Here is a 14,919-nt window from a genome sequence, read left to right on the forward strand (position 1 = left end):
AGCAAAAGCAGAAAACACAGGCATTATTCCTACTCTCGCGCACGACCGATCGAAAGTGGGGGTCCGGGAGAGGGGAGTCTTTGGTGGGGCCTGATTTGGCGGGGCAGGTTCCGGGCAGGTCCTGAGCAGGCAGCTCCGAGGTCGCCTAGGTTCCCGACAGGCTCCGCGCGGCGGGGGCCTTGCCTGCGCCTCCGCTGTTGCCGCCGCCGCCGCCGCCGCTGCCGCGGTTGCTGGGGGTCGGTGGGAGGTGGAGCTGTCGCCAAGCCCGTGGAGTCCGTCTGTGTTGCTGTTTTTGCCTGAGGAGTCTTCCTTCCGAGGTCGCTCCCCGACTCCCGTGGTGTCGAGGGGGAGTCCCTGCGGACGCCTGGGCACGCAGCGGAGATGCCTCTCTTTGCCACCAATCCCTTCGATCAGGATGTTGGTAAGTGCTTTTGCCTCTCCCTGTCCGCCCCGCGACGGAGTGCAAGCCCACCCTCCCTGCTGTGTGCGGGTGCCCCTGACCCGCTGGCCGGGGCTGAGTGCTTCTCCTTTCCCGAAGCTCCTTCTTAAAGAGTTTGGAGGAGGTTGGGGGCTTGGCTCACCCTCTTTGAAAGAAATGGGACTCAGAGAGCCTGCGAAATGGGCCTTGGACTAGCACTGTGGGTTTCAAAAGAACTGCTTCTGATGTCGAGGGCCTCGGAGGAACAGCTGGTGTAGCATCTGGTGCTGGGACAGTGCTTCTGGAAGAAGAGAGTTTGAGAGCCGAGCAATATGTCACCTAGGGTAGGATGATAAGCCCTCCAATAAAGTGTTTTCCCTGGACAAATGTTAAATGTTTGGAATAGGAGAATGTTTTGGGTTAGTTTCCTTAGGGGATTTAAAAAACATTTTTGTTGACTGTAGCGAGAGGAGAGAGCTGCTGGTGCAGGGTTGATTCTCAAAAATGTTAGGAGAGATGCAAATGGAATGCTTGGAAACGACTGAAACCGAATTTAGGACCGGAACCACTGTGCTGCATTTTTTAGCCTGGCTCTCAGTACTTTAAGAGGCGTGGAAGAGAACCTTAAATCTGAGAATGTTAATTCGTTTTGCTTTTGAAATGCCTTTTTTGTTTTGTTTTTCTGTTTTCTGAATCGTTGGTCTTAGGTCCTGATCGTACCGACTCAACAGGTTAGTTTTTTGTTTGTTTCTGGTCTGAGGGTAATAATTACAGGACTTTGAGTTTCCTGGAGAAGAATTTTGGGGTGATTTGAATGCACTTAGGAACCAGTTTGGCATATAAGTGTGGAATGAAAGCAAGCCGTATACCATGACTAACTACCGTAGTAAAGAAATATAAGGACACCCTTTTAGACTTGCTTTTTATTTTTTAGTATAATTTAGTTACAAAAGGTAGGTGTTGAATTTTGCTTTTTAACTCTTCCTTAGAGTATGTCACTGAGTCTTGGAGGTTTGGGTTAAGACTAGAAAGGAGTTCACTTGGCCACTGCCTAGCTTGTAGTGAAATCATAGGCAAGTCACTTAAGCTCTCTGAGTCCCAGGGTGCTCATCTTTAAAGAGTGGAGGGGCGCCTGGGTGGCGCAGTCGGTTAGGCGTCCGACTTCAGCCAGGTCACGATCTCGCGGTCCGTGAGTTCGAGCCCCGCGTCGGGCTCTGGGCTGATGGCTCAGAGCCTGGAGCCTGTTTCCAATTCTGTGTCTCCCTCTCTCTCTGCCCCTCCCCCGTTCATGCTCTGTCTCTCTCTGTCCCAAAAATAAATAAATGTTGAAAAAAAATTAAAAAAAAAAATAAAGAGTGGAAAAACACATTATTTTTGTGATCAATGAAATAACATGTGTAGAGGGTCTACTACGGTGCCTTTCTATAGTAGTCACCTACCAAATGATAGCTCTTTTTGGTTCCAGTTTCAATGAATGTCCTAAATCAGCAGTGGGTGGAACTTTAGAGATAGCCAATAATACTTCATTGGAAAATCGCGTTTAATTCAGTAGGCACTTAGCACACAGTCAGATCCCTGACTCACAGTAGTTCAACTTAACGATTTTCAAATTTAGGATGGTGTGGTAGTGATATGCATTCAGTAGAAACTGTACTTTGAATTTTGAATTTGGATCTTTTCCCGGGAGAGCCAGATGCAGTCGGTATGATCCCCTCTCGTGATGCGAGGCAGTGGCTCCCATCTGCAGCTCCCAGTTAGCTGTGCAACCATGAGGGTAAACTCCCCGTATACTTAGAACCATTCTGCATCCTTACAACCATTCTGTTTTTCACTTTCAGTACAGTATGCAATAAATTACGTGAGATAGTCAACATTTTACTATAAAATAGGCTTTGTATTACATGATTTTGCCCAACTGTAGGCTAATGTAAGTTTTCTGAGTACATTTAAGGTAGGCTAAGCTAAGCTGTGATGTTTGGTAGGTTAGGTATATTAAATGCATTTTTGACTTAGGATATTTTCAGCTTACTGTGGGTTGAGAGCTAACCCCTCATAAGTCTAGGAAGATCTGTATTTACAGGACACTGCCTCGGTGACATAAGAGAGTGATGAATAAGACATAGTTGCTGCTCTCAAGCAGTTTTATAACATTACTGTAATTTCTAGGGCAAATGTTCAAAATAATTTTTTTTTAAGTTTATTTATTTTGACAGAGAGAGAGAAATGAGGGAAGGGTAGGGAGAGAGAGAGAGAATCCCAAGCAGTCTCCGTGCTGTCAAAGCGGAGCCTGAAGGAGGGCTTGAACTCACAAACCTTGAGATCATGACCTCAATCAAGAGTCAGATGCTTAACTCCTGAAACAATTTCTTAATATCTGCTTCTTTGGTTTCCAGAACTTTTATCTAGTTTTCATGGCTGTATATAATCTAGTTTTCAACTACATTCACTTTTATATCCTACTGACTTTTTGAACACATGTTTATATTGGGGTTAAACAAATTTCTTAAAGTCAGACTCTTTCCCAGTACCTTTACCACCCAATTCAAACACAGGCTCTGTCAGCCTTTATACTTTCACTTGTATTATTATGGCTTCCAAATTGCTGCACGTGCTCATGATTAAAGGCCAGCTCTGGGTCCAACTCGTTTTTGAATCATTTCCTGATTACTCTAGCCTAAAGTTTCTTAGTGACACTTGACATTGTGGACCAGATAAATGTCTTTCTTTTGCAAGCCTATCCTGTGCAATGTAGGGAAGCCTATCCTGTGCAGTGGAAGATGTTTAGCAGCATGCCTGACCTCTACCCAGTAGAGACCAGTGCGCCTACCCGCCGTCCCCCCCTTCCCCACACATGATTTTAAAAGTTTTCTGACATTACTAAATGTCCCCTGGGGGCACAAAATAGCTCCCAGCTGAGAACCACTCTTTTAGCCTACTGGAATCTTTGCCCTTTTCCAAACTCCTGCAATGCTTTCTGTCTTCACCAAATTATTTAGTATAAAAGATAGTTATATTCTGTACTATGTTTCTTAATTATTTTATTAGTTGCAACATATTAGGTGCCTAATGTTCAATTGAGAATGTCTCACCTGAGCTTACCAGATAGTAAGCTTCTTGAGTGTAGGAACATTCCTTTGCTCCAGGAAAGCTTACTTTTTTTTTTAAATTATATTTTACAGAGAGAGAGAGAATGTGTGCGGGGGAGAGGGGTGGGTTGGGGGGGGGAGAGAGAGAGAGAGAGAGAGAGAGAGAGAGAGAGAGAGAGAATCGTAAGCAGTCTCCAGTGTCCGCACGGAGCTCCACTGTGGGACTCCATCGCGTAATCACGGGATCGTGCACTGAGCCGAAATCAAGAGTTGGCTGCCCAACCGACCAAACCACCCAGGTACCCCTGGGGAAGCTTACTTTTTAAAGTTAGTCCGGTTCTGTATTTGGATTAATTTGCTCCACATGATCCACATATCAAAATATCATGAAAGGTTACCTAAGGAGACCTGTCAGAGACTCCCAGTAAGTAATTCTTGGAAAGAGTCCTTTAGACTCCCATGTTAACTTTTTTACTAGTATGATATGTAGAATACTGTGTGTAGAATAAATTTAACAACACTCCTTCTTCTTTGTCCATCAATGAGTATGTGACATTAAAGTAGTCCTACTAACTCACTTGATTTAATTATAACTTAATGTTGTATTTGTACTTCTTCAAAATTAACTGTCTTTAGCTTTATTTATAAACTGAAATGGTGAATCAGAAATTCACTATCTGATTTATGTAATGTAACATTTTATACAAAGAGGCAAAATACTGGTCATAGCTTTTTCCTGGAAGAAATGCTGAAATGTGTTGTTAGAATGTGAGCTCTAAGAGGACAGAGATTTTTGGTTTGCTCAGTACTGTATCCCAAGCATGTAGGCCACTGTCTGCACTAATAAAACATTCAGCAAACATTTATTGAATAAATTAATCTTATTTTGGATGTTTTGTTTCTTGCTCAGTTCAACTGTTGAATTACAACGATAACTTATTCTATCGGGCTTTTATTTCAGAGTCCCTAGTGACTTCCATCTTGCCAATCTAATGGTCAATTCCTAGTCTCTTTGTTGATCTTTTAGTTTTCGTCTTTGATATACTTTATTCAGTTGGTTTCCAGGACACCAAACTTTTTCTAATTTGCTGCTTAGCTCCATTTTAGTCTTTTTGGCTTTTCCTTTTGTGACCTTCAAATGTTGAACCAAACTTTAGGCTCAGTTCTAGAAATCCTTTTGACATTTTTCTTCTTGCAGTCTTACTAGACAATTTAACTTAGCATTAAGAATTCAGACCTTGGGGGCGCCTGGGTGGCTCAGTCAGTTAAGCGTCCCACTTCAGCTAAGGTCACCATCTCGCGGTCCGTGAGTTCGAGCCCCGTGTCGGGCTCTGGGTTGATGGCTCAGAGCCTGGAGCCTGCTTCTGATTCTGTGTCTCCCTCTCTCTCTGCCCCTCCCCCGTTCATGCTCTGTCTCTCTCTGTCTCAAAAATAAATAAACGTTAAAAAAAAATTTTAAGAATTGAGACCTTGGAACTATACTGCTTGAATTCAATTCCTAACTTTGCTGCTTACCAGCAGTGACCTTGGGCTAGTTGCTTAGATGTTCTGTGCATCAGTTTATCTTTAACATGGGCTATTGAGGTAAATGGTTCTTGGTTTTCTTACCTAAACCTTCTCTTTTCCTCATTCTTGCCTGTTTCAGTAGATGGCACCATCGATATTCCTGTCACTCATCTCTAATGTCTAGCTAGGAGTCATCATTGATTCTTCTTCTTTTTTCACATTCCACATCCATTCTGTCAGTAAGATCTTTGGCTCTACTTTAATCACTTCTCCTTTCCTTACCATTATTATCTTACTAGTCCAGTCATTGGTATCTCTTTCATAGACTATGGCATGAGCCTTCTAGTTGGGCTGCACAATTGCCCCCTACAGTCAATTCTTATACAAAAAAGTCAGTGATCTTTTAAAAATCTTAGATAATGTCATTTACTTGCTCAGAACCCTCCAGTAGCTTCCCATCGACTTACAGGGAAATGCAAATTCCTTATTGTGGCCTACATTTAGGCTCCTTCCTGTGTCTCTGATATGATTTTGATCTCCAGACTCTATCATTCTAAGCCTCTTGGGTCAGAACACTCTGAGCTCTTCCCTGCCTCTGTCTCTGTATTGTGCTGTCTTTTTTGCTTACAATGCCTTCCCCCCCAATATTTGAAGATCTTGATGTCCATTACATCCTTTAAGACTGTGTTCAAATGAGTTTCGAAGAGAAGCTTTCCCTAATTACTTTCTATAAAAAAAATCCATTTCTACCCTCTCATTCTGTTTCCTTGTTCCATTTTATTTTTCTTTATGGTATTCAACTACTTGACATTAATTGATTGTTCCCTGTATAAAATACAAACTCCATAGAATGAGAAAATTTCATTTCTAATTTTTTTTTAATGTTTATTTATTTTTAAGACAGAGACAGAGCATGAATGGGGGAGGGTCAGAGAGAGAGGGAGACACAGAATCTGAAACAGGCTCCAGGCTCTGAGCGGTCAGCACAGAGCCCGATGTAGGGCTCAAACTCACGGACTGCGAGATCATGACCTGAGCCAAAGTCGGGTGCTTAACTGACTGAGCCACCCAGACGCCCCGAGAAAATTTCATTTCTATCCCTAGTATCTTAGGGACAGTATCTGATACATAGTAAGCAGTCAATAAGTATTTATCAAATAATGAATTACTGATTTTTTTTTTTTCATCTCCAGTCTTGTATTTCTATTGGGTATTTTGTTATCACCTAGAAATCAATCTATCAGAAAACTGAACTTATTTTCCAGTCTGGTTCTACCTTCATTATATGGTAAATATTTTACACTGTATTAGTTGTCTTGATTTGAAACCCTAGAGGCATCTCTGAATTATTACCCTGCCTCTTCTAAACCATATCTTTGTTTTTGTGATAGTACTTTTGCATTCCTAATCAGAGTACTTTGGACCAGTTCATATCCTATAGACTTGGACATGGTTTTAGTCTGTTTTCTTAGTCCATTCAGGATCATAAATCACAGCCAGTTTAATTTTCATAAATGTTAATGCTACATTATTCTCCTGCAGTATGGTGTGATGGAAAGACCTTGGGGTCTGGGTTTAAATGGAAGCTGCAGCATTTGCTGTTAATAAATGGGCACGGTATGGACATGAACAAGTACAGAAGCCCTCTGCGTTCACTTTCCACCTTTGTAAATAGGGATAAACATATCTACCTCAGGAGTTGTTATTAGGAATATTTATAAAAATACATGATGTTCTGATTCTTTGTTAAAAATTTTTTTTAACATTTATTCATTTTTGAGAATGAGAGAGACAGAGCATAAGCGGGGGAGGGGCCGAAAGAGAGGGAGACATAGAATCTGAAGCAGGCTCCAGGCTCCGAGCTGTCAGCACAGGGCCTGACGTGGGGCTTGAACTCATGGACTGCGAGATCATGACCTGAGCTGAGAGCTGAAGTCGGACGCTTAACCGACTGAGCCACCTAGGTGCCCATGATATTCTGATTCTTTACTGGAAATGAATATGCTTCAAATCTGGCTTGTTCAAAATCATATTTAAACTTTCCTTAAGTATTCTTTTCTTCTGTGCTGATGACTGGTACTTCAGTTTAGTCATGTATGTCTAGATTCTTGGGAGTCATTCTTGACTTCTCTAGTTGTAATTTTCTACGTTCCAGACAACAGACACATATGATCTACTCTGTGCCAGCACGCGGATCATGCCCTTAAGGATTCTGGTGTTGCTATAATCTCTGAGCTTTATCTTCCTAACAGGTCTTGAATCCACATTCATTTTCCCTCCATTCATTCTTCCCCTCCTTTCTATTCTCATTGCCACTGCTAGGGCAGGTTTGGGTCATTGAGCTCTTAGATGAGTACATTAGCCTCCAACTGTTATCCCTGCCTCCAGTCTGTCCCCAGGAATTTTCTAGGTGGTTGATCGTGATATTTCGAAAATACAATATAATATGGCTCCAGTGATTACGGCATTTCAGTAAATCTACAGCTTTCACAGAAATTTGACCCCTCAGCCTAGAATGTAAAACTTGTTAGCATTTAGCTCCTTTCTTACCTCTTCATCCTCACGTTCTACTTTTGTTTCTCAAGGCATGTTTCTTTGTTGGTTTTATACCACTGCTTTTTCAGGTGTGGATCCTCTGGCCTGGCATAGCCTTCTCTTCATTAGTTTTCATTAGGGTTGTTTTAAGGATATGAAACATGTAAAGCACTTAACACAGTACTTGCTATAGTAAGTAATGGACAAATTTTAGCTTCTCTCATGATAAAGTTAGAAATAGCTGTGGAGCCTCTAGAGACTACTCAGATTCTAAGGGATGGGATTAGTTACTGTGAAAACATGCTTGGGGAGAAATGTGAAAATTTGGAATACAGGTCTATTAAAGGTCTGATAACCACTGGGTTAAGAAATTATACTCATTGTTTCTTCTGTTTTAATTTTACTTATCCTGTAAGGTTTTCTTTGTATAGCTTTTTAGGTTTTCATTTCTATTTTGTGCTTTTCTCTGAGATGCTTCCATGCTGTTCTTTTGACGCCTACTGATTCCTTTCTGGTTAGTAGAGCTTCAGATTGCTTTTCTTTGTAAACACAGTTTCTGGTGGTCAGCGGGACTAGGGACATAAGATGAAACATTTTGAAAAATTGATAACCATAATCTCAAAAAGACAATAATTTCTTTAAGTCTTGCTTTTTCCATTAGCTCTTTTTGATGAACTATTACATCTCCAAACTGATTGACCTTTTTTTCCCCCTATAGCCGGAACATGATGGGCAATCATCCTGTCAGCATTTCTTACCTCCCCAAATCTTTTATTAAATTTTCAAAAATGTTTATTTTAGAGAGAGAGAGAGAGAGAGAGAGAGAGAGAGCAAGCACACACAAGTAGGGGAGAAGGGCAGAGGAAGAGAGAGAGAATCTTAAGCAGACTCCATGCTCAGTGTGGAGCCTGACGTGGGGCTCCATCCCATGGCTCTGGGATCAAGACCTAAGCTGAAATCGGGAGTTGGACGTTCAACTGACTGAGCCACCCAGGCGCCCCGATTTAGCATAGTTCTTAAGAGCCCTAGGATTTCCATAATGATGAACGAGCATTGGCTTCAATTTAGACACCAGCTGCATTAGCCTCTAACAGGAGGGTCAGCCTGTCTTTCAAAGCTTTGAAGCTAAGCATTGACTTCACTCTAGCTATGAAAGTCAGAATTGGCGTCTTCTGCCATAAGGCTGTTTTGTCTACATTGAAAATCTGTTTAGTGTAGCCACCTCCGTTATCTTAGTTACATCTTCTGGATAACTTGCTGCAGCTTATACTTCAGCACTTGCTGTTTCACCTTGCACTTTTGTCTTATGGACATGGTTTCTTTCCTTAAACCTCATGAAAACTCTCCTATCTTCTAACTTCTGCAGCTTCCTTACCTTTATCAGCCTTAATAGAATTTGAAGAGAGGACGTTCCTCGGGGTGAGGCTTTGACTTAAGGGAGTGTTGTGGCTGATTTGATACTCTCTCCAGCCACTAAAACTTTCTCCATATCAGCAATAAAGCTGCTTCACTTTCTTATCATTTGTGTGCTGGAGTACTAGAGTAGCATTTTCAATTTCTGTCAAGAACTTTTCCTTTGCATTCACAACTTGGTTAACTGTTTGGTTCAAGACACCTAGCTTTTGACCTTTCTCAGCTTTTGACATACCTTCCTCACTAAGTTGAATCATATCTAGTTTTTTATTTAAAGTAAGAGATGTGGCTCTTCCTGTCACTTGAATACTTAGAGGTGATTGTTGAGTTATTAATTGGCCTAATTTCAATATTTTGTGTCTCAGGGAATAGGGAGGCCCCAGAGGAGAGAGAGAGAGAGAGAGAGAGAGCGCGAGCGACGGAGAGAGGGGGGGAAGGAGGGAGAGAGATGGGGGAATGGCTATTCAGTGGACAGTCAGAACATACACATTTATCTATTAAGTTCATTGTCTTACTATGGATGTGATTTGTGATGATCCAAAACAGTTAACAGTTGCAACATCAAAGATCACTAATCTTTGTATTCAGGCATACCTTGAAGGTATTGTGGGCTGGGTTACAGACCACTGTAATAGAGTGAACATATCAATAAAGTGAGTCAAATGAATTTTTTTTGTTTCCTGGTGCATGTACAAGTTATGTTTATACCATACCATAGTCTATTAAATGTGCAATAGCATCACTCCTAGAAAGTAGTGCATACATCTTTTTTTTTTTACAAAATTTTTTTTTAATGCTTATTTTTGAGAGAGAGAGAGAGAGGGAGACACAGAGTCTGAAGCAGGCTCCAGGCTCTGAGCTGTCAGCACAGAGCCTGATGTGGGGCTCGAACTCATGAACTGCGAGATCATGACCCGAGCCGAAGTCGGACACTCAACCGACTGAGTAACCCAGGCACCCCAGTTCACACATTTTAATTAAAAAGTGCTTTATTACTAAAAAATGCTCACCATAATTTGAGCTTTTAGCAAATCATAATCACTAATCACAGATCACTGTAACAAATAAAGAGTTTGAAATATTGCAAGAATTATCAAAATGTGACACATGGAAAAATGGTGCTGATAGACTTGCTCGAAGCTTGGTTGTCACAAACCTTCAATTTGTAGAAAAAGCATTATCTGCAGAGTGCAATAAAGTGAGTGCAATTAAACAAGCTTTGTATTAGGGTAAGGATAATCTGAGGATAAAGTGAGATCATTATGAAGCTTTGAATTCTTTAGAAGCAAGTCTCTGTTTTTGCTTGTCACTTTTACCTTGCCTACAAACCCTGTTTTTGTCTTAGAAAATAGTTTTAATTTTGCTGTTCACAAAACCATGTTGAATTGTTACTAATAGTTTTTGTTCATCCGATTTAAAAATATTCGCTGTTTTTGTCACTGACAAAGAACTGTGCTATTGCTCTTGTTGATTGTGAGGCAGCATCGATAAAGAATTTGAATAGTTCTAGAGTTCTGACATGGGTTGCATTTCTGATCTGTAGAAGTTTGAGTCAGATCCTGATCCTGTTTATACATTGGAGAGTAAGAAGGTAGGTAGTTCACGAGTTTTCAGCAAATCTGCTGATGTACTCCTGGGTACAACTTAATTCAGAACTGTAAGATCATACTCTGTTAATGGTTATAAGCAGTTTATATTTGATCAGACATAAAAATATCATTTCTAGTTAACTATTGAAGTTTTAGTAAGTTTTTTTTTTTATTTTGAAAGAGAGAAAGAGCACGCTTGCATATGAGAAGGGAAGGGGCAGAGAGAGAGAGAGAGAGAAGGAGAGAGAGAGAATCCCAAGTAGGCTCCACACTGATGCAGAGCTTGAACTCACGAACAGTGAGATCATCACCTGAGCCGAAATCAAGAGTCAGATGCTTAACTGACTGAGCCACTCAGGCATCCATAAGTTAAGTTTTAATAAGCTTAGCTACTATATTTTTAAATAGGATGGTAGAATTTAAGTGTTTTCTTGTTTTTGCACTATGTTTTTAAATGCATAAATGCACTATGTTTTTTAAAAGGCTTGCTTGGCTACCAGTCAGTAAGGATGATGAATAAATTATTTAAATACACTATCAGATCAAAGTAATGACTTGATTTCCTTTTCTAAGATGAAGTAAATGTTAGATTGGAGGATATTGATCAGGATGAGTCACTCAGTTTTCTTTGGTTTTATAGGGGTTGGGGATCCATAGGGTCTCCTCAATTAGAGGAGGGTCTAATAGAGGTTGGGTCTCGCTGGGTCTCCTCAATTAGAGCAGTTCTACTTGGATTTGGTTTACAACTGAGTTTCTTTGAAGGTAAGATTTTCTTATAAAAGAATATTGAATGAGAGTGTGTGATCTTTGTCTATGTTAATGAGATGACTCAGCATGGAAGCTGGTCACTCTAGCTTAACCTTGTGATTAGATGGTTGAGACTTTGAATCATATGATATTAGCCAGATCCCCAGGGAGGAGTAGGAGGCCTGGAGATTGAGTTCCAGGAGGTGGCTTCATAACTTCGTAACGAAATGCCAATAAATGCTCTAGACACCAGATCTTGGTTGAGCTTCCTTGTTGGTGATGCACATTTATGTTCCAGGAGGATGATGTGTCCTGAGGGTACAGAGGCGTTGGGTTTGGGATTGTTCCAGACCTTACCCTGTGCAAGAATCTCTTCACTGGCTGGTACAGATTTGTATCTGTTGTAATAAAACTGTAATCATAAGTACTTTTCTGAGTTCTGAGTTGTTACAGTGAATTAATGAACCTGAGGGGGATAATGGGAACCCTTGAATTTGTAGCCAGTTGATCAGAAGTGCATTTGACCGGGGAACCCCTGTGCTTGTTGCATGTGTGTGAAGTGCGGGGAAACTTGTGGAGTTCTGTGCCCACAACTCTGAACAGAACAGAAGGTAGCATCACAGTTACATTGTGGAGGGTTTCCTGTACTGAAAAGTAAAATTTGAAAATTATTGAAGTAGATGCTATTAAAGGTCTCTGTGTTTCTGTGACTTTTATGGATTCATATTGTGATTGCGTAAGTGTAGTATTTATTAATTACTTAGGCTGAGAACATGAATATTGAAAAAACTGCCCAAAATAGAAATGGTTGTTGTTTTCAAGGGATTTACAGTATATTATGTAAGCTTGAACAGTGACAGGTAAATTTGACTCAGTTATCCTCTTGGCATACCCGCAGCCCAAATGAAATTAAATAGCATTTCAACATTTGCTTTCTAAATAACCTGTTTAGTTTCCAAAGTACTGTTCATTTCTCATTCTATTTTCTTCTTTTCCCCTTTCAAACTATTTTCACATATGGGTAGTATTCATTTTTGTCTGAAAGTCCAGCTCTGGTTAGGTTATTTATTTGTTGGAAATTTTATTGGCTCTCTGTTTCTTGAATTAAGACAAACACAACATCTTGTATTTTAGGTTTTTGAGTGATTCCAACCTTTCACAACATAGTCTCTATTGTATCTAGCCTAGATTCTTTGTTATGCTTCTCTTCTGTTTTTATAACTTCACTCTTTACTGTATTTACTGTATATTCACTATACTTAAATAGAAACAAAAGAGTTTGCTATTAATCCTGTTCTCTTCTTAGTTTCTAAGTATATCAAGAAGCCTTTCCGGTTTCTCTTTCTCTCTCCCCCCCAGGTCTTTACCTTTTTTTAAGCTTGCTTGGGCTTTCCATTTTTTTCTGTGACACTTTTTCTGTCATCTATTTAGGTCTCTATCAGCTGGTTTCATTTCTTTTTTTAGAGTCGAAGCTACTTCAGATGGAGCCTGGCATAGATTAGAAACTTATTCCATTTTGTTGAATGTCTGTCCAAATTTTGTAATTTCCTGCAAATAAGTTACCTAACCAAGATCTCAGATGTATTAGACATTTGTATTCTTATACAAGGAATTCATTTGTATGAATAACCTGCTTTTGTTATTTTCCCTATTCGAAGATGGTAGGATGATTAGGTATAGGTACCCACTACTCATTGGTGACAACTCACTGCCAGCGTCTGGTGGCAGTGACTGACTAGTAGGTGTTGCTCTATCCCTTGGGGCTGTGCTGTGGCTCAGAAGTTGTAAGCCTGCAAAGAATTTGGACAGAGTTGGCTGCTTGCTCTTTTCTGCTTTAAACCAACTCTGACCTCCAGCTCTCAGTAGTAGATCAAAATGGAGGAAATGAGTATCATTGTTGAACCAGGCTGCAGGGCATTGAGGGGATGTGGAGAGCAGGAATTTCACTGTCATCACCAAGACCAACCCTTACAGGTAAGAATCTTGGTGTGGATCAGGCCTCTCACTCCTAACCCATCTTAGGTTAAAAAAAATGAAAATGTTAGTTGGGATCATGATGATGCTGTCTTTTAAACTATCTGTTCTTAAATTAGAGTGCTCCCGTCAAGACAGATTATGTCTACTTCTGTACAGATTTTGTTTCAGATTTCTTTTGAAATTTTTTCCCTCCTACATAGGCTCTTGTTTATTCTAACTTGCCTTATTCTGTTTTTTTCTTTTTTTATTTTTTCTTTCTTTCTTTTCTTTTTTTTTTTTTTTTTGTTTTCTGTATTTGTTTTGTCTTTTCTTGTATCTTCTATGTTAGAAGATTCTCTCAGATACGTGATAATCCTTGGTTGTTTGCCCATGGTTAATACCAGAGAAATAGAAAACACTTCAGAAGCCGTAATCATGTGGTTAGGCCTTATAAACTGAACTTCATTATAGGTTGCTGTGGTATGCCATTTACTGTGGAACTTCCCTCTACCCCTTCTTATCATGATCTTGAGTGTGTTTAGGTGTTTCCTCTTGGGCTGACCTGGAATCCCCAGAGAGCAGTCCTGTAAGGTGAAGGTACAAATGAAGGTGAGGGGGTAGAATAGAATAATTTCTCAGAGGGCAGATATTTGATGCAGGGCGGGGGTAGGATTCAAGACCACCCACTCCCAGCCCCCCAGGTCTAGAATTCACCAGGACTCATAGGACTCAACATAGAACAGCTACGATTTATTACAGTGAAAGGACCCAAAGTTCAGTCAGCAGAGGGAAAGGGCACATGAATGAAGTCCGGGAAAACCAGACACAAGCTTCCTTGGATCCTCTGCATAGGATATAGTTAATTGCCCCAGCAGTGAGTTGTGACAACATGTATGAAATGTTGCATCCAGGGACGTTCATTAGAGACTCAGTACTTGGGCTTTTATTGGGAGCTGATCTTGTAGGCATACTCTACTTGGAACGTAACCCAAACTCCCACAAGGAAAGCAGGTATTCAGCAAAAACCATAGTGTTTGTACGTTTGTACAACCAGTTTAGACATAAGGAGTCAGTCTTCTCAGTTCTGTGAATGGTGGGAACTTTCCCTAAACCCAAGTTCCTGTAGACAGACAATGCTTGTAAGCAGGCCCTTTAAAGGATACCAGTCAGGAAGGCTTCTGTGTTAAACTCCTTTTTTCACAGCAAGCATCAGCATTCATGCAGTTGCTTAATTCATCTATTTATTAATTTTTTAAAAATGGACTTTATTTTTTAGAGTGGTTTTAGATTCACAGAAAAATTCAGCAGAAGGTCAAGAAATTTCCTATATCCCTCCTGCCCCCACATACGCACAGCCTCCCCAACTATCAGCATCTTGCAGCAAAGTGGTATATTTGTTGTAGTCTCTTAACCCACATATGCCTGTCATCATCACCCCAATTCCACAGCTTACATTAGCATTCACTTTTGGTGTTGTATCTGCCAAGGGTTTTGACAAATACATAACAACATGTGTCTACCGTTGTATGCAGAGTAGTTCACTGCCCCACACAACCTGTGTGCTCCCCCTGTTTCTCTTCCCCTCCCTCCAGCTCCTGGCAACCACTGATTTTTTTTTTACTGTCTCCATAATTTTGCCTTCTTTCGAACGTCATATAGTTAAAAACAT

At 40.5% G+C, this 14,919-nt stretch overlaps 1 protein-coding gene across 2 annotated transcripts in view; it reads left to right on the forward strand.

Annotated features, from left to right (window-relative positions):
• The first annotated feature begins 155 nt into the window (after window positions 1-155).
• STAM (signal transducing adaptor molecule) overlaps window positions 156-14,919 on the forward strand; it is a 78,821-nt gene continuing 64,057 nt past the window's right edge. Inside the window, exon 1 of one of the 2 annotated variants that reach the window (XM_047867756.1) lies at window positions 156-421. In XM_047867756.1, the coding sequence (XP_047723712.1) occupies window positions 382-421 (40 nt within the window). In that variant the 5' untranslated portion in view covers window positions 156-381. The remainder of the gene's footprint in view (window positions 422-14,919) is intronic. The other variant, XM_047867757.1, reaches the window with a different exon arrangement.

This window comes from Prionailurus viverrinus, chromosome B4, assembly GCF_022837055.1.
Source record: "Prionailurus viverrinus isolate Anna chromosome B4, UM_Priviv_1.0, whole genome shotgun sequence".
Classification (NCBI taxonomy): domain Eukaryota; kingdom Metazoa; phylum Chordata; class Mammalia; order Carnivora; family Felidae; genus Prionailurus; species Prionailurus viverrinus.